At 35.3% G+C, this 23,418-nt stretch overlaps 1 protein-coding gene across 1 annotated transcript in view; it reads left to right on the top strand.

Annotated features, from left to right (window-relative positions):
* Positions 1-23,418, top strand: part of PTEN (phosphatase and tensin homolog) — a 97,677-nt gene that overhangs the window by 17,807 nt on the left and 56,452 nt on the right. Inside the window, exon 2 of the mRNA XM_023590533.3 lies at positions 4,781-4,865. Within this exon, the coding sequence (XP_023446301.1) occupies positions 4,781-4,865 (85 nt within the window). The remainder of the gene's footprint in view (positions 1-4,780; positions 4,866-23,418) is intronic.

Here is a 23,418-nt window from a genome sequence, read left to right as displayed (position 1 = left end):
AAATTTGCTTCCTTTGAAAATTTTATATTTTTATTGTTTGGAAATACAAAACACCCTAAACTCTTGTGAGGTAGTGTACTTAAAAAAATTTTTTTCCCTCATTTTTCATTTTATTTTAGTTTTAAATTAACATTTTAAATTGCAGTAAAAAAGCCTTTTTTTTTTTGCTGTATCTTCTATGAATTTTAACTCAGATTCTTGTAACCACCACCAAATTAGGATGTAGAATGGTTTGCAAATATCTACTGTTGCTACTATTTTGTAATCGCACTAACCTCCAACCCTAACCTCTGGCAACTACTATTCTCTTTTCTATTACTATAGTTTTGCCATTATAAGGTTATATATATAATATCATACCCTGTGTGACATTTTGAAGCTTTTTTTTTTAAAATTAGAGAAGTTATGAGTTTACAAAACAATTGTGCATAGCATACAGGATTCCCATATATCATCCCACGAGCACCCAGTCCTTTTTTTTCTTTTACAATTATTAATTAAAATATTTACATATGTAAATATTCCATTTATATAAAGTTATATGAAGCTATGGTGTTAAAACTCAGGACATTTAAAAAATATATATTTTTAAATTATTTTTAAAAGATACATAGATCACATAAAATGTTACATTAAAAATATTGGAGATTCCCATATGTCCCACTCCCCATACCCTCATTTTTCCGACATCAACAACTTCTTTCATTAGTGTAGTACATTTATTGCATTTGATGAATACATTTTGGAGCACTGCTACGCAGAAGTTGTGAACTTATAAAACAATCATGCATATGTGTAGAATTCCCGTACAACAACCTTTTACCAACACCACATCATTGTGGAACATTGGTTACAAATTATGAGATCATATCATCAAACTAATACCACTAACTATGGTCCATAACGTATATTTGCCATATTTTTTCTATACTCCCTGGCATTCACCCAGTCTTTGCGCCTCAGTTTCTTACCTATGAAATGGTGATATTTACCTTATTGGATTCTTAGGACTAAGTGAGAAAGTGGCATGCTGTTTGGCTCATGATACTCAACAATATTAGTTCTCTACATCTTTCTAACTTATTACAGTGTTGGGTAAAATCTCAGACTGGATGAATAAGAAAGGAAGGTAAGAATCTGAGGAAAACGAACCCTTAATAAGACTTCGGCTCTGTTTAAAGGAAGAAACAGGGCCACAGATTGTTGCTCTGCTGGGGGCTCCCATGTTGCTCCTGGCGTTTGACACCTTATCTATTTGCTGTAATTGAATTCTTTGCCATGTCTTCTTACCAAATGGACCTAATCCTTCTGTCAGTTCCCCCTTCTCCATATAGCATGTGAGCTATACTTGACTGTTTGCTTTTTTTTGAATATTTAATATATTTCCATATCTTTGCTGAATCTGCTTTTTGAATGGTCTGTCTACTCTTCCTCCTTTGTCTGTGACTATGTGACTTAACCTTTTAAAGATCATCTAATATTTTTCCCATGTTGTGAAGCTTTACCAGTGCCCTCAAGGAATTAATCCCTTCTTTAGCTTCTAAAATATCCTGATCTTTTATAATAGAGCATTTGGCACCATTGTAGGACTATATCTTCCTGATAGAATCTCCTTGAGGGCAGTGGTCTTTACCTATTAGCCTTATATCCTCATTTCTCCTTACACAGACTGCTCAATATATGTTTGAATAGTTAAGTGAATGAAGGAAGGGCCAACTGCATTTACTATAATAAATATATAATCTATGTATAGTTATAGACTTAAATATTTTTTCTTCAATAAGTTAACCAATTCCTTACAATTTTATTTATCTTATTAGTATTCATAGTGCAAGGATAAATTTCTTTCTAGTCATGGTTAAAATGGCCACATTTCAAGGGACTTCATACTTTTATGCTTTTCTATTAAGAGAAAATCTTACTAGTATTTTCATGGAAATTAATGGTTTAGGGTATAAGTTCTGTTAGTTGTAATAATTATAAGTACTTTTCATGAAATCAAATGCTCTTTTCTATTGCATTGCTCAGAAAAACATGGTTTTCAGTTTATATTTTTGACTAAAATATCCTTAATTATATCTTTTTTATATAGGAATTTCAGCAGTTGCCATCGCGTCTTCTGTTGCCTCATTTTTTTTCTCTGTTATTTCCCAACTTCTGTTTGTGCTCCAAGGCATCACCATCCCAGGATCTCAGGATTGGGGAATGATCAGTGGACTAGAGAAGACTTATTGTTATTCTACTATAGGCTTACTGTTATTGTAGCAGTGGATGAACTTTTATCATTGATGTGGAGGCAGTGGCCACTGGAGGTTCCGAGGGGAAAGAGAGAGAAAAATAGGTGTCATTTGGGGGCATTTTCAGGACTTGGGAATTGTCCTGAATGACATTGCAGTGACAGATAGGGCCATTATATATCTTGTATTAATAATAACTTACAAAAGTGTGTGAGAGTGTAAACTACAATGTAATCTATAATCCACACTTAATGGCAATGCTGCAAAATGTGTTCATCAATTGTAACAAATGGACCAAAGTAACAAAGGATGTTGTTAATATGGGAAAATGTGGAAGGGTTAGGAAGCGGGGCATATGGAAATCCCCTATATTTTTTATGTAACATTTATGTAATCTAAGTATTTTTAAGAAATTAAAAAGTATATTAAAAAAAAAAGATTATTCACTTTCAGGAATTGGTACTGCCTTAGGCTTGCTTTGAACCGATATTCTTTTCTCCTTTTTTTTCTCTTGAATAAATGTAATACCCCAAAACATTTTAATTATTTAATAAGAGCTAATTTTTAGATGGAGCTGATTTCTTATGTGAGAATAGTAAATGAAAGCTAATATTTGTTATTTAAAAAATGAGACTCCTAATAGTTTTCTTTTGGAGACTATAGTATAAGAACTCTTTTGGTTAATAGTGAATTTATGGTGCTTAAAGTGACAAATTGTTCCTGGCATATCATAAATGCTGTTTAAGTCTTAGATGTTTTTATTATTAGAACTTTTTTTGGGGGTAGAAATTCAGCATTTTAAAAAAATTACATATAGAGCTGATTCACTATAATGGTATTTCTTTTCTCTTATGCTACAAATCCTGCATCTTAAAATCATCAGCATAATTTAATTGCTTTTTCTTATAATATGAAGGAAATAGTTTGAGAATACCAATACCGATATTGTTTTAAGAAGCTTAAAATTTCTTTGCCATACTTTTTCTTGGAATACTTCTTCAGTCAAATGCAGTGTTTTATTAGCCCTTTGAAAGAAATCTTTCTCCAACTACCAATATAATATTTAATCAGGTCTATTTTTTTCTAGGTGTTTTCAGTGTATGGGATTTTTTCTTTTTTATATGATTCAAAGGTCAAAGCTTTAGGAAGTTAGACCTAGCAATCTTGCTTCCATTCTTATTCCCTCAACCCTTTTCCCCATCCCCATCCCTTTTTAAAAAAATATTCTGTAGATCTCTCTCATCAGTACATGGTAATCTAATAGAACACGTAAAGCACATATAACTTAAATTATAATGGCAAATAAAATCTTTCTGTAATTTGATAATTATTTTTGGATTAAAAATAATGAAATCAAGTCAATAATATAAGGACAGCAGAAGGTTTAAAAAAAAAAGACCTAGGAAAGGGCACTGGGTTAGGTGAAGTTTGAATTGTATTATATTTGGAAGCTGAATATGTCCAGAAGTATGTGGGTGGAGTTCTTTAGGGATGGTCTTTAAAATAGGTTTCAGACAGATTAGCCTGGATGGAGGTAAAGGTCTGTGTTGGAAAATCAAGAGATTAGAGAGGATTGATGGAGCTAAAGAAAAAATGAGAATTGGTGTGAAGGACAAGATACAGAGAAATGTAGATTGTTGGTGGCATTTTATAGTTAGTTGGATATGAGTTCTTGAGTGTAGAGGTTCTTTTTTATGCCAACTATAGTGTGTAACATAAGTGAATATGGTGAGCATGCTAAATATTGATGGCACTATTTGGGAGTGAAAATAATAAGTTTCTGCCTCAGTTCATTGTCATCCAGTCATAGACACTAAGGACTGGAAGAGACAGTGGTTTTCTTTTTCAGCCTTCTTATCATGTGGACAAGGAAACTGGGTCTTGAAAGGTTGACTTGTCCAAGTCATACAACTAATTAGAGGGTAGCCAACTCTTAAATCTGACCTTGTGACTCCCATTGCATCCACTTTTCTCTTTATTTTTTTAACCATGAAAAATCAGTAGTTCTGCAGATAAGTCTTATCAGGCTGATGCAATTCCCCCTCCCCATGGCTCCCTTTTCTGTTTTGCACTTTGTCTTTGCTCGTTGTTTTGCATTCCTTGTCTGCTCTTCTCTGTTTTTTTCTAGGAGGCACCAGGAACTGAACCTGGAACCTCCCATGTGGTAGGTAGGCGCTCAACTACCTGAGCTACATCTGTTCCTCCCAGATCAATTTTTAAAATTTTGGTTTTGGCCCAGAATACATTAGTTCTATGATTTGCAAACTCTGAGGTTTTTATTTTTCTTATATACCTAAATACTATAAATATGAAAGTTACCTTTTACTTTCTTTAGGTGTATTTTTAATATACTGTGTAGAGGGGTTTAAAGTTATTTTGCCATGTAATTGGTTTGAGGACCTTTTTTGGAATTCATATATTATCCATATTTCTTAATTACACGTGGTGGGAAGCTTTCTTTATATAATCAGGTAATGTTAAAGTATGTGCATTTAGTTTGTGTTGTTGCATATTTCAGATATTTCCTTAACTTAAATACTCAGATATTTATCCAAACATTATTGCTATGGGGTTTCCTGCAGAAAGACTTGAAGGTGTATACAGGAACAACATTGACGATGTAGTAAGGTAAGAACTCTTTTTATTTTCTATTTAAAATATTGATGTGTATTATAGTCATGTTGTATTTTCATTTAGAAACTATTTCTAAGCCACAGAAAAGATATACTTTATGATGTGAACTTTATTTTATTATGACAGTGCTGCATAACTCCCTTTTTTGCTTAATGTACCTAATGGACTTCTCAGTAAGATACAAACCATTTGGTAAGAACTGACCTTTTATACATATTATTAAAAATATATGTCTATGTAATATGATTTCCTGGATTCCATAAAATGCCTCCTATCAGCTTAACTAGTGTCTGGGTTCCATTACAATGTGATTTTTTTAATCTTTTATTCCACAATTGGAGATTAGGCTTAAAATCTTTGAGTGAATTTGTCCACTTAGACTTATTTACACTATGATCTAAATAACTGATACAATGTATTTTTACAGAGAGCAGTTTTTTAATGGGGCATAAGTATGCCAGACACCTAAAAGAAGTATTTGTTTCAAGGGATACAGAAAGGAATTGCAGGGCATACCAAAGCTTTACCTTGTCAGTTATCTATAATTTTTCATAATTTTCTAAGTAATTATTCAATTCAGAACAATGTATTTCTCAAGGCCTATTTAAATAATTTAATACATTTATGACCCAGGAATACAGGATCTGTTTTATGAGAGAAGAAATATATATCTGCTTTGTAAATAGTCTCAATTTATTTCTGATTTTAGAGCCAAATATATATTATGGATAAATTATCTGTAAATTGTCAGTAGGAACTTTAATGACCTTAAAAATTAAAATATCCGTTAGCCTCTTTCTTGTAAGTACTTTTTCTGGAGACTCAATTTAAATATTGTGCTGGTTAAGAATTAAATGTTGTAATGGATAGGAAAGCAGTTTGTAAATTATAAAGCACTGTATGGATGTAGAATACTTTGTAATTGTTGTACGTATATAAACCTATCTGTGCCATTATCTGTACTAGTCATAAGTTGTTTTTTAATTGCTTAATTTTTAGCGCCTTGCTTTGAGTCACAGTATTTTTGCAGTATTGAGTTCAGCTGGATTTTTAAAGTGCTTATATTATGTTAAGAATTAAATTTCAGTATTCACAAAGATCTTATTTGTAATTTCTTTTATAATTGGAGGTGTGGTACATGGCAGTTTGGGCGGTAGTATTGAAGAAATTGGAGATAGGAGAATAAATTTGTCTTCTCACAGGCAGCGCATAGTAGTGAAGGATGCTAAACATTGTAGGCCCCTGAGAGCAGTAGTTTGTCTGTGATAGTAGCACATCTAAAGTAAATGCAATGGAACATAGAAAAAAAGAATCAGGTTGGTAAATTTTGAATCAAGAGAAATGTAGAATCTGAGAAGTGAGCAGTACGATTGCCAAACAAGTATTCTCTACTATGTGCAGGAGCGTTTATCAGGCCTCATTATGGCCTGGATGAAATATCTCACAGAATGATCTATTTTACATTATTCTCATTCTGTGTTCAGCCAAGAATTAATTCAACCAAGCCATATTAATGCTCATACTGAAAGAGATGTGAGTGCTCTGAATAGAGGGCAGGTGTTCTGAACACTGTAAGGATATCTTGTGGTAAATTAATCTGATGTGCTGGTTTTTATATTGACTTCTTGTGAATTTGAATTCTCTTCTGATTGTGAATTAGTCCCTGAGGATGATTGATCATCTTTTGGGTTACTGATAAAGTCTACTTTCTAGGCGTGTTCCACTCATCATCAGACTTTAGATTGTAGTAACTTCACCAAAAAAATACTATGCTAAGAAGCTTTTTAGGCTCATCTTCTGATTTTATAACCCCTTCTCTTATGCCTCTGAATTAAAAGATTCACACATTTAGTTTGTTATCAGTAACCATGGCTGAAGTTCATCACATGTAGTTTATTCTACTAACTTTATTTTTAAAAATCTGTTCCAGAAGTTTTATGTGCCTGGATTGTTATTTAGCTAATGGTTATTTTAGCCAATTGATCTTGGCATCCCCTATGGTAACGTTAATAGTATATCAGGATGAAACATCATAAGCTGGATATATGATCTGTCCTTGTTTTGTCTTGTTTTTTTGGTTTGGGAGATAAGCGGCCAAGAAGGCCTTGGCAGTTTCTATTGTCCCCTTCTCCTTTCTTTTATGAAAGAAGTGTGTGAACAGAACCCCTGAAGGGGAGGCAGGGACGTGTATAGTTTTTCTTACAAACTAAAATGAAAAAAAAATTTCCCAAGTAATTTGCTTGTTAAGATTAATTTCTCCAAGGGAATGATAGTCTCCAGTCCCTAAATTATTTATTTCCTTGATTATTCCTACTATACAGGACATAGTACTATTCAGTAGTGATTTCTTTTGGGTTGAAAGATGATACCGAGTCAGTGAAAAATGCCTTTCTTTTTTTAAACTTTTGCATTTCTGTTAACAAACCTATTTTCCAATCTTTTTTTCCTATTTTTTATCCTCTCTAATTTTATATTTTTCATATGCTTCCCCCCCCTGCCCCGAATGTAATATGTAGGATTGAGATTTTGTTGTTGTTATTGCTTTGAGTAAAATAAACTTATATTGCAAATACTTTCATGATGAAATTGTCCAGGATTATGTAAGTGCTTTTGGATATGCTGTTATGACATTGTGAATTTTTATACTTTCGTGATGGATATTTAGCTTATCCTTTTGAGGTTACTGTCTAGGATTTGGAATTAATGCCAGAAATAAACAAAAGGGGGGTGGGGGGAGTAAACCAAGAAGAAATTTTTTCAACCACCACAACATGGAGCCTAGAGTGTCTACAACTAGAAGCGGGAAGAGTGCATCCAGTACCCATGTGGAATCTAAGCCCTCACTTGACATAGGTGTGCAATGGACACAACCAATCCAATGTCCACAGAGGAAATGTGAAATGGGTGTGGGAACGGTAGCCATGGGGGCTGCTGGGTGTGGGGAACAGGAGGAAGAGATGAGATGTGGAGGCGTTTTCGGGACGTGGAGTTGTCCTGGATAGTGCTTCACGGACAATTACGGGACACTATAGATCCCCCCAGGGCCCACTGGATGGAACGTGAGAGAGTCTGGGCTATGATGTGGACCATTGACTATGGGGTGCAGTGATGCTCAGAGATGAACTTACCAGGTGCAATGGATGTATCACGATGATGGGAGAGAGTGTTGCTGTGGGGGGAGTGGGGGGCGGGGGCGGTGGGGTTGAATGGGACCTCATATATTTTTTTTAATGTAATTAAAAAATAATAATAATAAATATTTAAAAAAAAAAAAAGAAGAAATTTTTTTTCTTAACCACCTTAAAACTGTCCATGTTTTATTTAATAAGCAATAAAAATTTAAAAGGCAGGATAGGTACATCTCATAGAAGGAAACTTAAATGTTCCCAAATAGTTTTTTTTTTTCCTATTCCTCTTAATACCACATTCTTTCCCCTTTTCTTGCCTCTAAGCTCTTTTCTGGCCCTGCTGATAATATGAAGCAATGCTTTATTAAGATCATTGATTAGGCTTTTTTTTTTTTTTTTTTTTGATTAGGCTTTGATGTGTATGTTAATCTTATTCCTTAGGCTGATAATGAAATTATCTAGTGTAAATCTAAGTAATCTTTACCAAATTGGTGCTTCATATATTTAACAGATATAGCTTAAGAACTGTTCTCCTCTAATAAACCAGAAATGTACATTTAATATAGGTGAACTGGCTTTCTTACTGCATCTTTGTTGTGCCACTATGCACTGTAAATCTCTCCAGTGAAATTTTTTCCTCATTTTCTTTCCCTTTCCCTCCTTCCCTCCTTCCATTCCTTTTCTTACCTTTCTTCCCTCCCCTCCTCCTTTCTCTTTCTCTCTTCTTCCTCCCTGCCTTTTTTCTCCCTTCTCTCCTTTTTCTCTCTCTTCTCTTTTTCCTTTCTCTCCTTCTGCCTCTCTCTTCGTCCCTACCCCTCTCTTTCTTTCTTTGCACATATAATGCCATTTCTTTGGGAAATGTTGACTAATTGTGAAAAAAAGTGCATATAAAAATATTTTCTCCTAGTCTAAATCTGTAGGAAATATTTCAACTTCCTTTTCTTTTATTGGAAAGGTAGTTAGATGGGAAGATTGCCATATTATAAGGAAATGGTTATAGCTAGTCTTCTAATATATAGTGATTTTTTTTTTTTTTTAAGATTTATCCATTCATTCCTCTCCCCTTCCCCCCCCCACCCAGGTTGTCTGTTCTCTATGTCTATTTGCTGCGTCTTCTTTTGTCCACTTCTGTTGTTAGCGGCAAGGTAATCTGTAATCTATGTTTCTTTTTGTTGCGTCATCTTGTTGTGTCAGCTCTCCATGTGTGCGGCACCATTCCTGGGCAGGCTGCACTCTCTTTTGGCGATGGGTGGCTCTCCCTATGGGGTGCACTCCCTGCGCGTGGGGCTTCCCACGCGGGGGACACCCCTGCGTGGCATAGGCACTCCCTGCGCACATCAGCACTGTGCATGGGCCTGCTCCACACGGGTCAAGGAGGCCCAGGGTTTGAACCGTGGACCTCCCTTGTGGTAGATGGACACCCTAACCACTGGGCCAAGTCCGCCGCCATATAGTGATTTTTAAAAACACATAGCCATCATCTTCTGTACTAACAGCTTTTTTTTTTAACCCATGTACTTTCAGTTCTAGTCAGATTCAAGAGCCCATCTCTTTCCTTTTGTGGTATTATGTCTGTTTTATTCCTAGAAAAACTTTCCAAATATTCATCTCAATTATATGTTGATTTTCTTATCAGCCTTAATTGTGTGTTGGTTTTCAATAAAAAAGAAAATGTCTACTCAACATTATCATTAATGACTATTGAGTCATAGAAAGGAATTGAAAAATTGTTTAGAGAGAAGCTTCAAAACATTTAGAAGAGAGTATTAATTCAAATCTTCTTCCTTTCCAACAACCTCTTACTTCTTCCCTCATATTACCTCCATTTCCCACTTTAAAAACAAATTGTGGTGAAATGCACGTAACATAAAATTAACCCTTTTAAATTATACAGTTCAGTGGCATTTGGTTCATTCACAGTGCTGTGTGGTGACCATCTCTATCAAGTTTGAAAACCGTTAATCAACCCAAAAGAAAACCCTGTGCCATTAAGCAGTCATTCCTGCCCACTTCTTTTGTTATTCTTATTTCTTTGACATATAGGAGAGCCTTGATGGATTAGACAGTATTATCTGTACTAATCCATTTTTGTTGTATTTTAACAATAGGTAACTTTTATTGTGCATTTATTTACATACATATGTAATAGTTGTATAAGCAGTTTACATGTGTCATCTTGTTAAATCTCTATAGTAAATGAATCTCCATTTCTTAGATGGTTTAAAAGAAGTTAACTTCCCCAGGTGCCAGCGCTGGTAAATAGTGAGACTGAGGGTTAAGTCTAGGTCTGTCAGATTCTAAAGCCAATTTTCTTAATAACCATATAATTTTGTATATCAGAGGACAAAAACTAGAAACTGTTGGACCTGTTGATGTCCATTGTTTGCTTAACATGGTGTTGGTTTGCATACAGTGTTTAAAATCTGAATTTATTGCCTATATTTAAAAATCAGGAGATTTCATATAGAAAGCTCTGTTTCCAGCTTCTAGCTTCTTTGGAAAACTTGGAAGATATGTCAGTACTGAGTTCACATTTCTGTGTGAGGACAATCAGTTGGAGTCATATAATGCCTGACTTTGTATATGATGTTTCCTGGCCTTTGTGACTTTGGACTAAATATTCTCATTTTCTCATTTCCTTCTGTGCCTACTTAAATTACCTGGTCAGCCCCTAGGCATTTGAATTTATCACTGCTGTATAAGCCATAGAATCAATCATTAAATCATTAAATCAATCATTAAATGTCTGTGTGGACATTGTTGATTTATTAGTAAATGTATAGCTTACTTTAGATACTCAGTATCATAGAATATCATATTTTAATTGTATCTTTTCATATGTACTCTAGGATCATTTAAAGAGATCTGATCTCCAGCTAACAGCATCCATAAAGAGTAAACAAAGGAGGGGAAATCATCAAGGAAATAATACCAGAAAATTTCTATAAGATGTGATTATTAACAATCATTTGATTGATTTAGCCCACAATTGTGGTATTACTATGTTAGGGGGATAAGGGAAATGAAAAACATTTTGGGGATAGTATTGGTTTTGTAAGTCTCATTCACCATGGTAGGAATTTTGTGATGCAGTATTAAGTATATTATTTGAAATATTGAAGTGAATACCAGGAAAGAATCAGAATAGTTAAGGATGGTTAGTTAAGGATGGTTATCTCTGAAGAGAGGCAGAATCATTTAAGTTTTTTGAGGAACCTACACTCTTCCTTGCATTTTTTTATTTTTTATTTTTAGGAAGTATCAGGGAATGAACCCAGGACCTTATCATACATGGATAGCAGGTGCTTAGCCACTGAGCTACATCTGTTCCCCAATGAGAGTTGTTTATTGTTTGTTTTTTTGTTTTGTTTTTAGGAGGTACTAGGGTTTGAACCCGGGACCTTGTACATGGGAAGTAGGCGCTCAACCACTCGAACTACGTGTACTCTCCTTTCCCCTGTTTTTTTTTTTTTTTTTAATTTTTAATTTTTTATTGAAGTATATCATTCATACATGAACACACATAATAAGTTATAGTAAAGATTGTGAACTTACAAAATATACATAACATCACACGGATCTCATACATCACCCCTCCACCAACTCTTTGCGTTGTTGTGAAACATTTGTTACAAACTATGCAAGAACATCATCAAAATATTACTATCAACTATGGTCCTTATCTTACATTTGGTGTATTTTCCTCCCAACCCATGGTATTTTTTAAAAATATATTTTTGTTACAGATGTTGTAAACTTGCAAAACAGCTATACAGATGTGTAGATTTCCCATACAACTCCACACCTTGGTGGAACATTTGTTACAGATTATGAGACAATATCATCAGACTATTACCACCAGTCATTGTCCATAGCATACATTTAGCACACTTTTTCTATACACTTCCATTATCAACACAGTACAGCTTTGGCATTGCTGCAAGAATATTATAGTCTATAGGTCACATCAATTGTAGTTTTCCCTTGCTTCTCCATATTCCCATCACCCTGCAATAGTGATGTACATCTGCTCTAGCTCACAAAAGGACTCTCCTGCATTTGTACCCTTAACCACAATTCTCAGCTGCTTCTGGGTTAACTGTGTTACTCAGTGCCTAGATTATTCTTTAGCTTGCTTTCTATTGACATTTACTTCCCTAGACTACCTTTTTCAGTCACAATCCCATTTATAATCCATTTGTTACTCACTATAATGTGTTACTATCAATTCTATCAATCTCCACACTTTTACAGTCAAGTTAATTAAAACTTCTGCATATGTTAAGCATCCGTGTTTCTTCTTAACTTTCCTCTTATCTCCTCATAACCTATACTCTAGGTTTTAATTCCATGTGTTTATTATTTGTATTTAGTTCATATTAATGAGGCCATGCAATATTTGTCATTTTATTTCTGGCTTACTTCACTTAGTATAATGTCTTCAAGACTCATCCATGTTATCACATATATCCCAATTTCCTTTCTTCTAACTGCAGCATAGTATTCCATCATATGTATATACCATATTTTGTTTATCCATTCATCGGTGGATGAGCACCTGGGTTTTTTCCATCTTTTGGCAATTGTGAACAAAGCCACTATGAACATAGGTGTGCAGATGACTGTTCGTGTCATAGTTTTTTTAGTTCTTCTGGATATATTCCTAGTAGAGGAATTGCTGGATCATATGGCACTTCTATATTTAGCTTCCTGAGGAACCGCCAAACTGTCTTCCACAGAGGCTGCTCCATTTTACAGTCCCACCAGCAGTGAAAGAGTGTTCCTGTTTTTCCATATCCTCTTCAGCACTTATTATTGTCTGTTTTTAAAATAATGGCCATTCTATGTGGTATTAGATTGATGTCTCATTGTTGTTTTAATTTGTATTTCCCTAGTTGCTAGTGATATGGAACATTTTTTCATGTGCTTTTTTTGGCCTTTGTATTCCTCTTTGGAAGAATGTCTTTTTAAATCTTTTGCCCATTTTTAAATTGGATTGCTTGCTCTTTTATTACTGAGTTGTATGATGTCTTTATATAGAATGGAAATCAAACCCTTATCGGATAAATGTTTTCCAAATATTTTTTCCCATCAACTAGGCTGCTTTTTCACCTTCTTGATGAAATTCTTTAAATCACAGAAATGTTTTAAGTTTGAGGAGGTCCCATTTATCCATGTTATCTTTTGTTGCTCATGCTTTTGGTATAAGGTTTAAGAATCTACCACCTACCACCAGGTCTTGAAGATGTTTCCCTACGTTTTCTTCTAGGAGCTTTATTGTACTTCCTTTTTATATTTAGGTCTTTGATCCATTTTGAGTTAATTTTTGTATAAGGTGTGAGGTGTAGTGGTCTTCTTTCTTTCTTTTGGCTATGGATATCCAGTTCTCCCAACACCATTTGTTGAATAAACTGTTCTGCCCCATCTGGGAAGGCTTTATAGGCTTGTCAAAAATCACTTGGCTGTAGAAGTGAGGGTCTGTTTCTGAACCATCGATTTGGTTCCATTGGTCTGTGTGTCTATCTTGATGCCAATACCATGCTGTTTTTTTACCACTGTAGCTAGGTAATATGATTTAAAGTCTGGAAGTGAGAGTCCTTCAACTTCACTTTCCTTTTTTAAGATATTTTTGGCTATTTGGGGCCTCTTACCCTTCTATATAAATTTGATAATTGTGTTTTCCATTTGCTTAAAAATGCTGATGGAATTTTTCTTGGGATTACATTGAATCTGTATATCAGTTTGGGTAGGATTGACATCTTAATGATATTTAGTCTTCCAGTCCATGAGCATGGAATGTTCTTCCAATTATTTAGATCTTTTTTGATTTTTTTTAGCAATGCATTATAGTTTTTTTAATACAAGTGCTTTGTATCCTTGGTTAAGTTTATTCTTAAATATTTGATTCTTTTAGTTGCTATTCTCCCCTGCTGTTTTTCTTTCTATCTTTCTGAGTACTGGGGCCTGGAGATTGAACCCGGGACCTTGTATGTGAGAAGCTGGTACTCAACTACTGAGCCACATTGGCTTCCCTGAATTGTTTTTTTTTTTTTTTTCTGCATGTTTTTGTTTGCTTGATTTTTTGAGGAAGCACTGGGAACTGAACCTGGGACCTCCATGTGGGAGGCAGGTGCTTAGTGGCTTGAGCGACATCTATTCCCCCTCACTTGCTTTTTTTTTTTTAAAGATGTCTTTTATTTATTTCTCCCCCTTCCCATTGTTTGCTCTCTGTTTATTTGCTGTGTGTTCTTCTGTGACCACTTCTAGCCTTATCAGCGGCTTGGGGAATCTGTGTTTCTTTTTGTTGCATCATCTTGTTGTGTTAGCTCTCCTTGTGTGTGGTGCCATTCTTGGGCAGGCTGCACTTTCTTTCACGCAGGGTGGCTCTCCTTATAGGGCGCACTCCTTGCGCATGGGTCTCCTACGCGGGGGATACCCCTGCATGGCAGGGTACTCCTTGCACACATCAGCACTGCGCATGGGCCAGCTTCACACGGGTCAAGGAGGCCCGGGGTTTGAACTGCAGACCTCCCAGGTGGTAGGCGGATGCCCTATCTATTGGGCCAAGTCTGCTTCCCTCTCACTTGCTTGTAATGTGAAAGTATTTTCTTTTACTTTATTATTTTTTATTTTAGTTTTTTTTTTTTTAGTTAGAGAAGTTGTGAGTTTACAAAACAATCATGCATATCATACAGGATTCCCATATATCACCCCACCACCAACATTTTACATTATTCTGATACATTTGTTACAAATGATGAAAGAACATTGTCAAATTACTGCTATCTGTAGTCCAGTTATATAATATATAAATACATACAAATATGGTTTATATTTGGTATATTTTTTCCACAAATCATCCTGTTATTAACACTATGTATTAGTATTGTATATTTGTTACAGTTCATGAGAGAATGTTCGTATATTTGTCCTGTTAACCACAGTCCATCGTTCACCACAGGGTTCACTGTGCTACATAGTCCCCTGCTCTGTACAGTTCTTTCAAAGTATACACTCAGTGGTTCTTAGTTTCATCACAGAGTTGTGCTGTCATCAACTTAGTTCATTTCAGAACATTTTTTTTTCCTTTCTTTTTTAAAATTTATTTTTTTAATGTTACATTAAAAAAATATGAGGTCCCCGTATACCCCCCACCCCCCTCACCTCACTCCTCCACCCATAACAACCTCCTCCATCATCATGAGAAATTCATTGCACTTGGTGAGTACATCTCTGAGCACCGCTGCACCTCATGGTCAGTGGTCCACATCATAGCCCACACTTCCACAGTCCACCCAGTGGGCCATGGGAGGACATACAATGTCCAGTAAGTGTCCCTGCAGCACCACCCAGGACAACTCCAAGTCCCGAAAACACCCCCACATCACATCTCTTCCTCCCACTCCCTACCCCCAGCAGCCACCGTGGCCACTTTCTCCACACCAATGCCACATTTTCTTCGATTACTAATCACAGTAGTTCATGAATAGAATATCAGTAAGTCCACTCTAATCCATACTCTTCCTCCATCCTGTGGACCTTAGAATGGTTGTGTCCACTCCACATATGTCAAGAGGGGGCTTAGATTCCACATGGATGCTGGATGCAATCCTCCTGCTTTCAGTTGTAGGCACTCTTGGCTCCCTGGTGTGGTGGTTGGACCTTCTTCACCTCCATGTTAGCTGAGTGGGGTAAGTCCAATAAACCAGAGTGTAGGAGTTGCAAATCTGCTGAGGCTCAGGCCTGGCTATCACATGAACAGTACAGAGATTCAGGTCCCCTGGGTATACATTAAAACCCAGCACCAACTACAGTTCCGGTAAAAGTAACAGGAGAGACTTGTGGACAAAGATCACATCTAAGTTCAGCGCCATCACACAGAAACACAAACTCCAAAGTAGGGCCAACTGACATGGTGCTGAACTCCATCTGCCATGACCATAGAACCTGTGTGTCTTTGTAGCCCTCAGAAGAACCAATACCTGAGGTTGTATCTACTTTATCTGTCTCTGGGACTCTGCTCAGGTGTGCATAAGGGCCACCCCTCTGATAACCTCATACCCTCTCACACCTCTCCCTGTTATTGACCTTTAGCATTGATATAGTACCTTCTTTGCCTTTGCTGCTAAAATATTACAAATTACTATTAACTATGGTCTGTAAGTACAATAGTTTTCCCATGTATTAGCATATTCTTAATACCTTGTAATAAAGGAACATTCTTGTATTTGTACTATTAACCACAGTTCTCATCCACCACTCAAATCCTTGTTATACATTCCCTAGATTACCCTCTAGATGTCTTTCAATTGACATTAACCTTCCTAGACTATTCCTTTCAGCCAATCTCATTTATAAATCAGAAGTGTTAGTTACACCCAGTAGAATGTTACCATCAACTCTATCCATTTCCACACATTTACAATCAAACTTATTAAACATTCTACATACATTCAGCATCAGCTTCCCCTTTTCAATGCACATTGTCTCCTAGTAATCTATATCCTATATATATTTATAGTTTATTTTCTTAACCTTATTTTTACCTACAGTGCTAGACAAGAAATTATAAAATTCAGATATTAAAGGTAGCACAAAAAATGTTTGATTTCTTCTACCCCTCTCAAAAAAAAAAAGCGCTACAGAAAAAATACTGTAATAGAAAGGAATAAAACTTTTTCAAAGGTTACAGAATTCAGGGTACTTGATTGCAAATGACAGAAAATGACTCCAGTTAACTTAATCAGAAAGAAATTTACTGAATAGTTATTAGTTCGTTGCCAGAGAACAGACTTGGAAAATGGGCAGAAGCTAAAGAAAGCAAGGCATGGCCAAGAGGTTGCAATGAGAGCAGTTGTTCCATGAATGTTTGCTGTCCCAGTTACTGCCTGTCTCTGGATACTGGTGACTGACTATGCTCATGAACTTTCAGCTCCTCTGGTGTTCTTAATTGCTGACTCTCTTGCACTTTGCCCTCACACCTAGGAGTTAACATCCAAAGCAGGAGAACCTGTTTGGTTTCAGTCTGCTTGGCCTGTGGACAGAAAGAAGGGGGTGGAAGTATCTGCACCTAAAAATGATAGATATCTCCTACAAATTCCTCCTACTGTATAACCCATATCTTTAATCCATCTTCCCAAAGTTATCTCCAATTTAAAGTTTCATGTTATTTAAAAAATTTTTATTCAACTCATATACATTTTTTAAAAAAAAGTAAATGGGAACATTGTACCTCCCCCCCAATTTAATATATCTTAGGGATCATTCATATTGGCATATGAAGATCTACATAAATTTCTTATTGGTTGTCTTTTCCATTTAATGGTCATACTATAAATAATCTCCTGTGATTTAGGTTGTTTTTAAGTTGTTTTTATTTTTTTTCCCTTTTTAGAGAAGTTGTGGGTTTACAGAAAATCTTACATAAAATAGAGAATTCCCATATACTGCCCTATTTTTAATACCTTTAATTGGTGTGGAACATTTTCTATAATTGATGATAGCACATTTTTGTAATTGTACTATTAACTATAGTCCATGATTTAATTTAGGATTCACTGTTTGTGTAGTTTAGTTCCATGGATTAAAGACTTTCAAAAATTCTGTTACCATGTATACAATTTTTTTTTTTTTAAGATTTATTTATTTATTTAATTCCCCCTCTCTCCCCCGGTTGTCTGTTCTCTGTGTCTCTTTGCTGTGTCTTGTTTCTTTGTCCGCTTCTGTTGTCGTCAGCGGCACAGGAAGTGTGGGTGGCGCCATTCCTGGGCGGGCTGCTCTTTCTTTTCACGCTGGGCGGCTTTCCTCACGGGCGCACTCCTTGCGCGTGGGGCTCCCCCACGCGGGGGACACCCTTGCGTGGCACGGCACTCCTTGCGCGCATCAGCACTGCGCATGGCCAGCTCCACACGGGTCAAGGAGGCCCGGGGTTTGAACCGCGGACCTCCCATATGGTAGACGGACGCCCTAACCACTGGGCCAAAGTCCGTTTCCCCCATGTATACAATTTAACATTTCCCCTTTTCATCACCATCATCCATAACTAAAATATTTTCATCATTCCAGATAGGAACCCTGGACATTTTAAGCCTTAAATTCCCATTCCTATCCCTACCCTCTTCCCTGGTTACCTATATTCTAGATTCTGACTCTATGGGCTTGTTTATTATAATTATTTCAGATCAGTGGGATTAATATTTATTCTTTTGTGTCTGGCTTATGTCATTCAACATGATGCCTTCAAGGTGCATCCATGTTGTCACATGTATCAGGACTTCATTCCTTTTTATGGCTGAATAATATTCCATTGTATGCATATACTACATTTTATTTATCCATTCATCTGTTGGTGAATACCTGGGTTACTTCCATCTTGTGGTAGTTGTGAATAAAGCCACTGAATATTGGTGTCAAGTATCTGTTCAGGCCCCTACTTTCAGTTCTTCTGGGTGTATACCTAATAGTGGAATTGCCAGGTCATATGGTATTTCTATACTTAGTTTTCTGAGGAACTGCCAAACTGTCTTCCACAGCAGCTGCACTGTTTTACATTGCCATCAGCAATGAATGAATGTTCTTATTTCTCTGCATCCTCTCTAACACTTATTTTTCATATTTTTAGTAGTAGCCAGTCTTTTCATTATTTTATTTTTTTATTTTAAAAGAAGCTTTTGATTACATGGTTGTTACATAAAGTTTTTGACAAAATGTATAGTGGCCTGCATCTGTCATTGCGATGCCATGGAGAACAATTCCAATGTCTGAAAAATGCCCCGTGTTACGTCTATTTTTCCCTCTCCCTCCCCTCAGACCCCTAGTGACGACTGCCTTTATATCAATGTTACAAGTTCTTCTATTTCTAGTCTACTTTTGTCCATAATTGCATTTCCTCCTTATATTTGTTCGTTCTTCAGTATTGCAGATTTTGGGATGTTGATGCCCACTCATTGTGGTTTTGATTGGCATGTCTCTGATGGCTAATGATACTGAGTATCTTTTCTTGTGCTTTTTTGGCCATTTGTATATCTTCTTTGGAGAGATGTCTGTTCAAGTCTTCTGTCCATTTTAAAATTGGGTTGTTTGTCTTTTTGTTGTTTCTTCTTATATTCTGCATATTAAACGTTTATTGGATATGTGGTTTCCAAATATTTTCTCTTATTGTGTAGGTTTTTTTGTTGTTGTTATTGGCATTGCTCTAATAACTTCTTCATAAATATATTTCAGTGTTTTTTTGCAAGGATATCTTTAAGGTAAATTCTTAGAAAGTTTCAGCTGGCACGTTGTTTAAACTTTTACCCTAAAAAATTACCATTTTGTATTTTATCACTGTGTATGAGTGTGCCTTTTTCTCTCTCTTTTTTTTTTTAACCTCTCACAACCTTGGCATACCGAGTATTATCAAACTTCAACTTTTTGTAATTTGTTGGTAAAGAGTGGTATTGTGATTTGATTACATTTTTTATGTGTGACGTTAAGCAACTTTTTTATGTTTATTGGCCATATATCTTTTTCTTGTGTGTGCATGTGTACTGACATTATCTTCAGCTTATTTTTCTTTTAGGTTGTTTTTTTTTTTTTCTTGTGGTTTTTATGCACTCCTTGAAAAGTAAGACAAGCTAGGTTGGACTCTTTCTACCTCCCTTACTATTTGATTCACATGATCCTGTGATAGAATAAAGAGCTTGGTGGGTTATCCTCTTGTTTTGAATGTACTGATTGTAAACTATTCACTTTGCTTGTATAATCACAGAATATCAAAGATTTTTCTGTTGATGACAATTTGTTGGGAAATAAAGAAATAGCCTTCTTATGTTAGCAAGTATAAAATGCTTTTCATGCAGAGAGATGCCATGTGTCCAGCACTCTTGACTTATAGAATCAGAAGAACATTCTCTTGGACATAGAAGATGGAAATGCTTTTCTTCTGCCTCTGTCATATACAACTGTCTAATTTTTGGAATTCTAAAGTCTTTATTGTTCTTTCTGGTCTGTATATCCTCATCTCTAAGCCTTTTCTTTTTTAAAACAACTTTTATGTTCTGTTTTTGTGTGCTCCTCTTTTATATTCATCCTTGTTTCCCTTTTTTTTCTGACTGTATATGTACCTTTTAAATCTGAGCTTTGTGGGTAAATTCTCTGTTCAGCTATGTTGGTTGGTCTTCTTAGATAAGTTGTTTTTCCTCTATCTTTTTAAAAATAGGATCATTTGTAATCGTTTATACAGAATTTCAGTTTTTAAAGCCTCTCTGTAGTCTTTCCTTTTAGATTCTGAGTGATGAATCCAGTCTATTATTTAAATGTTTTGAAATCCACTTTACTGATCTGTATCATATCTAGCTATGCCAGTATTTCCTTCCTTGTCTGATGTGAACTCTAAATTTATATGAACACTTTCTCCCTGTTTCCTGACATTTCTACTCAAACTTGTTCCTCATTCTTGCTCAGAAATATATTCAGAATTGAAGTTCCTTCCTTATTTTATTAATCTACTGATAAAAGAAAATTAATCAAGCATATCAGAAACTTGTTAGAAAACTGTATAGTTGGACATATTTTTAGTCGATATTTTGAGAGTTGTAAAGTCCCCAATTTTTACTTATATCTTTCCTATGTTCCTTTTGTGCTCTATTACAAGAATATGTCTATTTCTTTTATCTGAGTAGAGGCCATGTATATTTTGTTCCAGTGGATTTTTTCATTGATATTTATCTTTTAGACCTTGCTTTCTAATATTTTAACTGCTTGTCTCATGTGGCTATTTATATTTAAATTTAATTAAAATAAAATAAAAAATTACAGTAGCCACATTTCAAATGCTCAGTAGCCACATGTGGTTTGTGGCTACTTTATTGAACCACATAGATAAAGAATGTTTTCATCATGGCCGAAAGTTCTATTGGACAGTGCTATTATTTTAGAGTCAGTGCCTTTCTGCTTCTCATTCTAAAAAGTTCTAATTCCTGAAGATGATGTACTCCTTCTTTTGCTGTCTTCTGATATTAATTGAAATGAGTTTGAGATTTTTTTTTTGAGGGATACATTTTACAAATTGTTATCTGTAAATTAGAAGCTATTCGTATTTTAAACATCATCTTTTTTGAGGTACAATTTATATACAATAAAACATCCATTTTAAGTGTACAGTCCTATGAGTTTTGATAAATATATACCTCCATATAAACACCTCCACAATCAAGATTTAGAACATTTCGATTATCAAAGAAAGGTTTCTCTTACTTCTTTGCACTCAGTTCCCAACTCTGGTCCCAGGCAATCTCTGATCTGATTTCTATTGCTGTATGTAAGTTTTGCCTGTACTAGTATTTCATGTAAGTAGACTCATACAGTATGTACTCTTCCGTGTCTGATTTCTTTCTCTTAGCATAAAATTTTTGAAAGTCATCCTTGTTCCTTGTATCAGTAAATCATTTCCTTTTATTCCCAAGTTTCCATTATACGGATATGACATGGTTTTGTCTTATCCAGTCACCTTTTGATGGACATTTGGGATGTTTCCGGTTTGGGACTAATATAAAAAAACTGTTTTGAGTATTGATGCATAGACTTTCGTGTATCCATACCTCACACTGTCCACACAAAAAATGAAGTTAAAATGGATTATTGACTTAAATGTAAAAGTAAAATACAGAACCTCTAAATGAAAACAGAAAATCGTTGTGACCTTTTGGTCACGATCTTTTTAGACAGGACGTGAAAAACGTTAACCATATGAGAAAAAATTGATAAATTTGGTCTTCATCAACATAAATATATCTGCTTTTTTAAAGATAGCTCCAAGAAAATGAAAAGAGACAACTACAGCCTGGGAGAAAATATTCACAATACATGTATCTGACAAAGAAATTGAATCCATTATGTGTAAAGAGCTCTCACAGCTCCATGAGAGGACAACTCGATAAAGAAAAGGGCAGAAGATTTGAATAGAAATTTTAGAAAGATATTTAAATGGTCAGTAAGCACAAGAAAAGATGTTCAGAATCAGTCATTAGGAAACTACATTAAAATAATGTATTCGCTATTTGATATACACTAAATGGCTAGAACTTTAGGGACTGACAAGGGCAAAGAATGGATGCACTGGAACTCATGCATATTGGTAAAAGGGCAAAATGTTGGTAAAAGTGCAAAATGATACAACCTCTTTGGAGATATGTTTGGCAGTTTCTTACTCATATTTTTGATAGCCTTCTGAATTTTTTTCAGTGAGTTGTAGGTCATTTTCTCCACTGTTTATTTTCCTTCCAGTTTTACAACTCTAGAGAGAATAGGTCTTCCTGAGTACTGGGGATCATTGTCTTTCAGCAGGATGATAAAAAGCTGTTGTTTTTGCCTTTCTGCTTCACTTGAGGTAATGTAGGAGAAAGCAGTACTGTGCAAGCAAGAGTTAAAGATACATTTTCAATGAGATAATTTCTTTCCTTGTATTTGATATATGACTAATTAGAATTTTGGCAACCCGAAGATGACTAGGAGACACTAGTTAAGGACTAGAGTATTTGGAGCTTACCTTTGTTAATGGGTTTAGGGCAGGGGTGATTTATGTTTTGTGTTTTTTTTTTCTTAAAAAACAAACAAACCACAAACGAACCAATTCCATGCATTTTTATTAGTAGCACCAGTAGCACCAGTAGCACCAATAGCTATATTCTGAGGGCAAATGTTAACATGTCCACAGCAGAGAAGATAAATCTGGTTGTCAGTGAATTAGCCACAGAAAAATGTAACATTTTTTGTTGTTGCTTTTTTTCAAATGCTGTCATCATCCGTTCCCTGTCGTCATCCCCCCCACACACACTTATTTTATTTTCAGTAGTTGCTGTCCATTGTCCTTAGACTTTTTTGCTGAAAGGGCTACCTTAAAAGAGGGTTTGTCATTGGATTTCACTCAGGCTGCTAAGAGCATTCATCACTGTGGTTGTCAGTACTTGGAGTTTTGTTACCACTGTTATTTATAACAGTGCTTGTCACATCGCAGATGTTAAATAAATATTTGTTGTGTTGTATTCTTGTTTTCATTTATCTCAAGATATTTATTGACTTCTCTTGAAATTTCTTCTTTGATTCACTGATCATTTAAGAGTGTGTTGTTTAATCTCCATATATTTATGAATTTTCCCTTTTCCCCTCCATTATTGATTTCCAGCTTTATTCCATTATGATCAGAGAAAGTGTTTTGTATAATTTCAGTTTTTTAAAATTTATTGAGTCCTGTCTATCCTGGAGAAGGATCCATGAGTGCTTTAAAAGAATGTATATCCTGCTCTTTTGGGGTATAATGCTCTATAAAATGTCAGTTAGTTCTAGTTCATTTATCATATTATTCAAGCTCTTTGTTTTTTTATCCTGTCCAGATGTTCTTTCTAAGATTGAGAGTGGTATATGAAAGTCTCCAACAATTA

This window comes from Dasypus novemcinctus, chromosome 6 (assembly GCF_030445035.2).
Source record: "Dasypus novemcinctus isolate mDasNov1 chromosome 6, mDasNov1.1.hap2, whole genome shotgun sequence".
In the NCBI taxonomy this organism is placed as follows: Eukaryota; Metazoa; Chordata; class Mammalia; order Cingulata; family Dasypodidae; genus Dasypus; species Dasypus novemcinctus.
The sequence above is the reverse complement of the archived record's forward strand: the minus strand, read 5'-3'. Positions and strand labels throughout refer to the sequence as shown.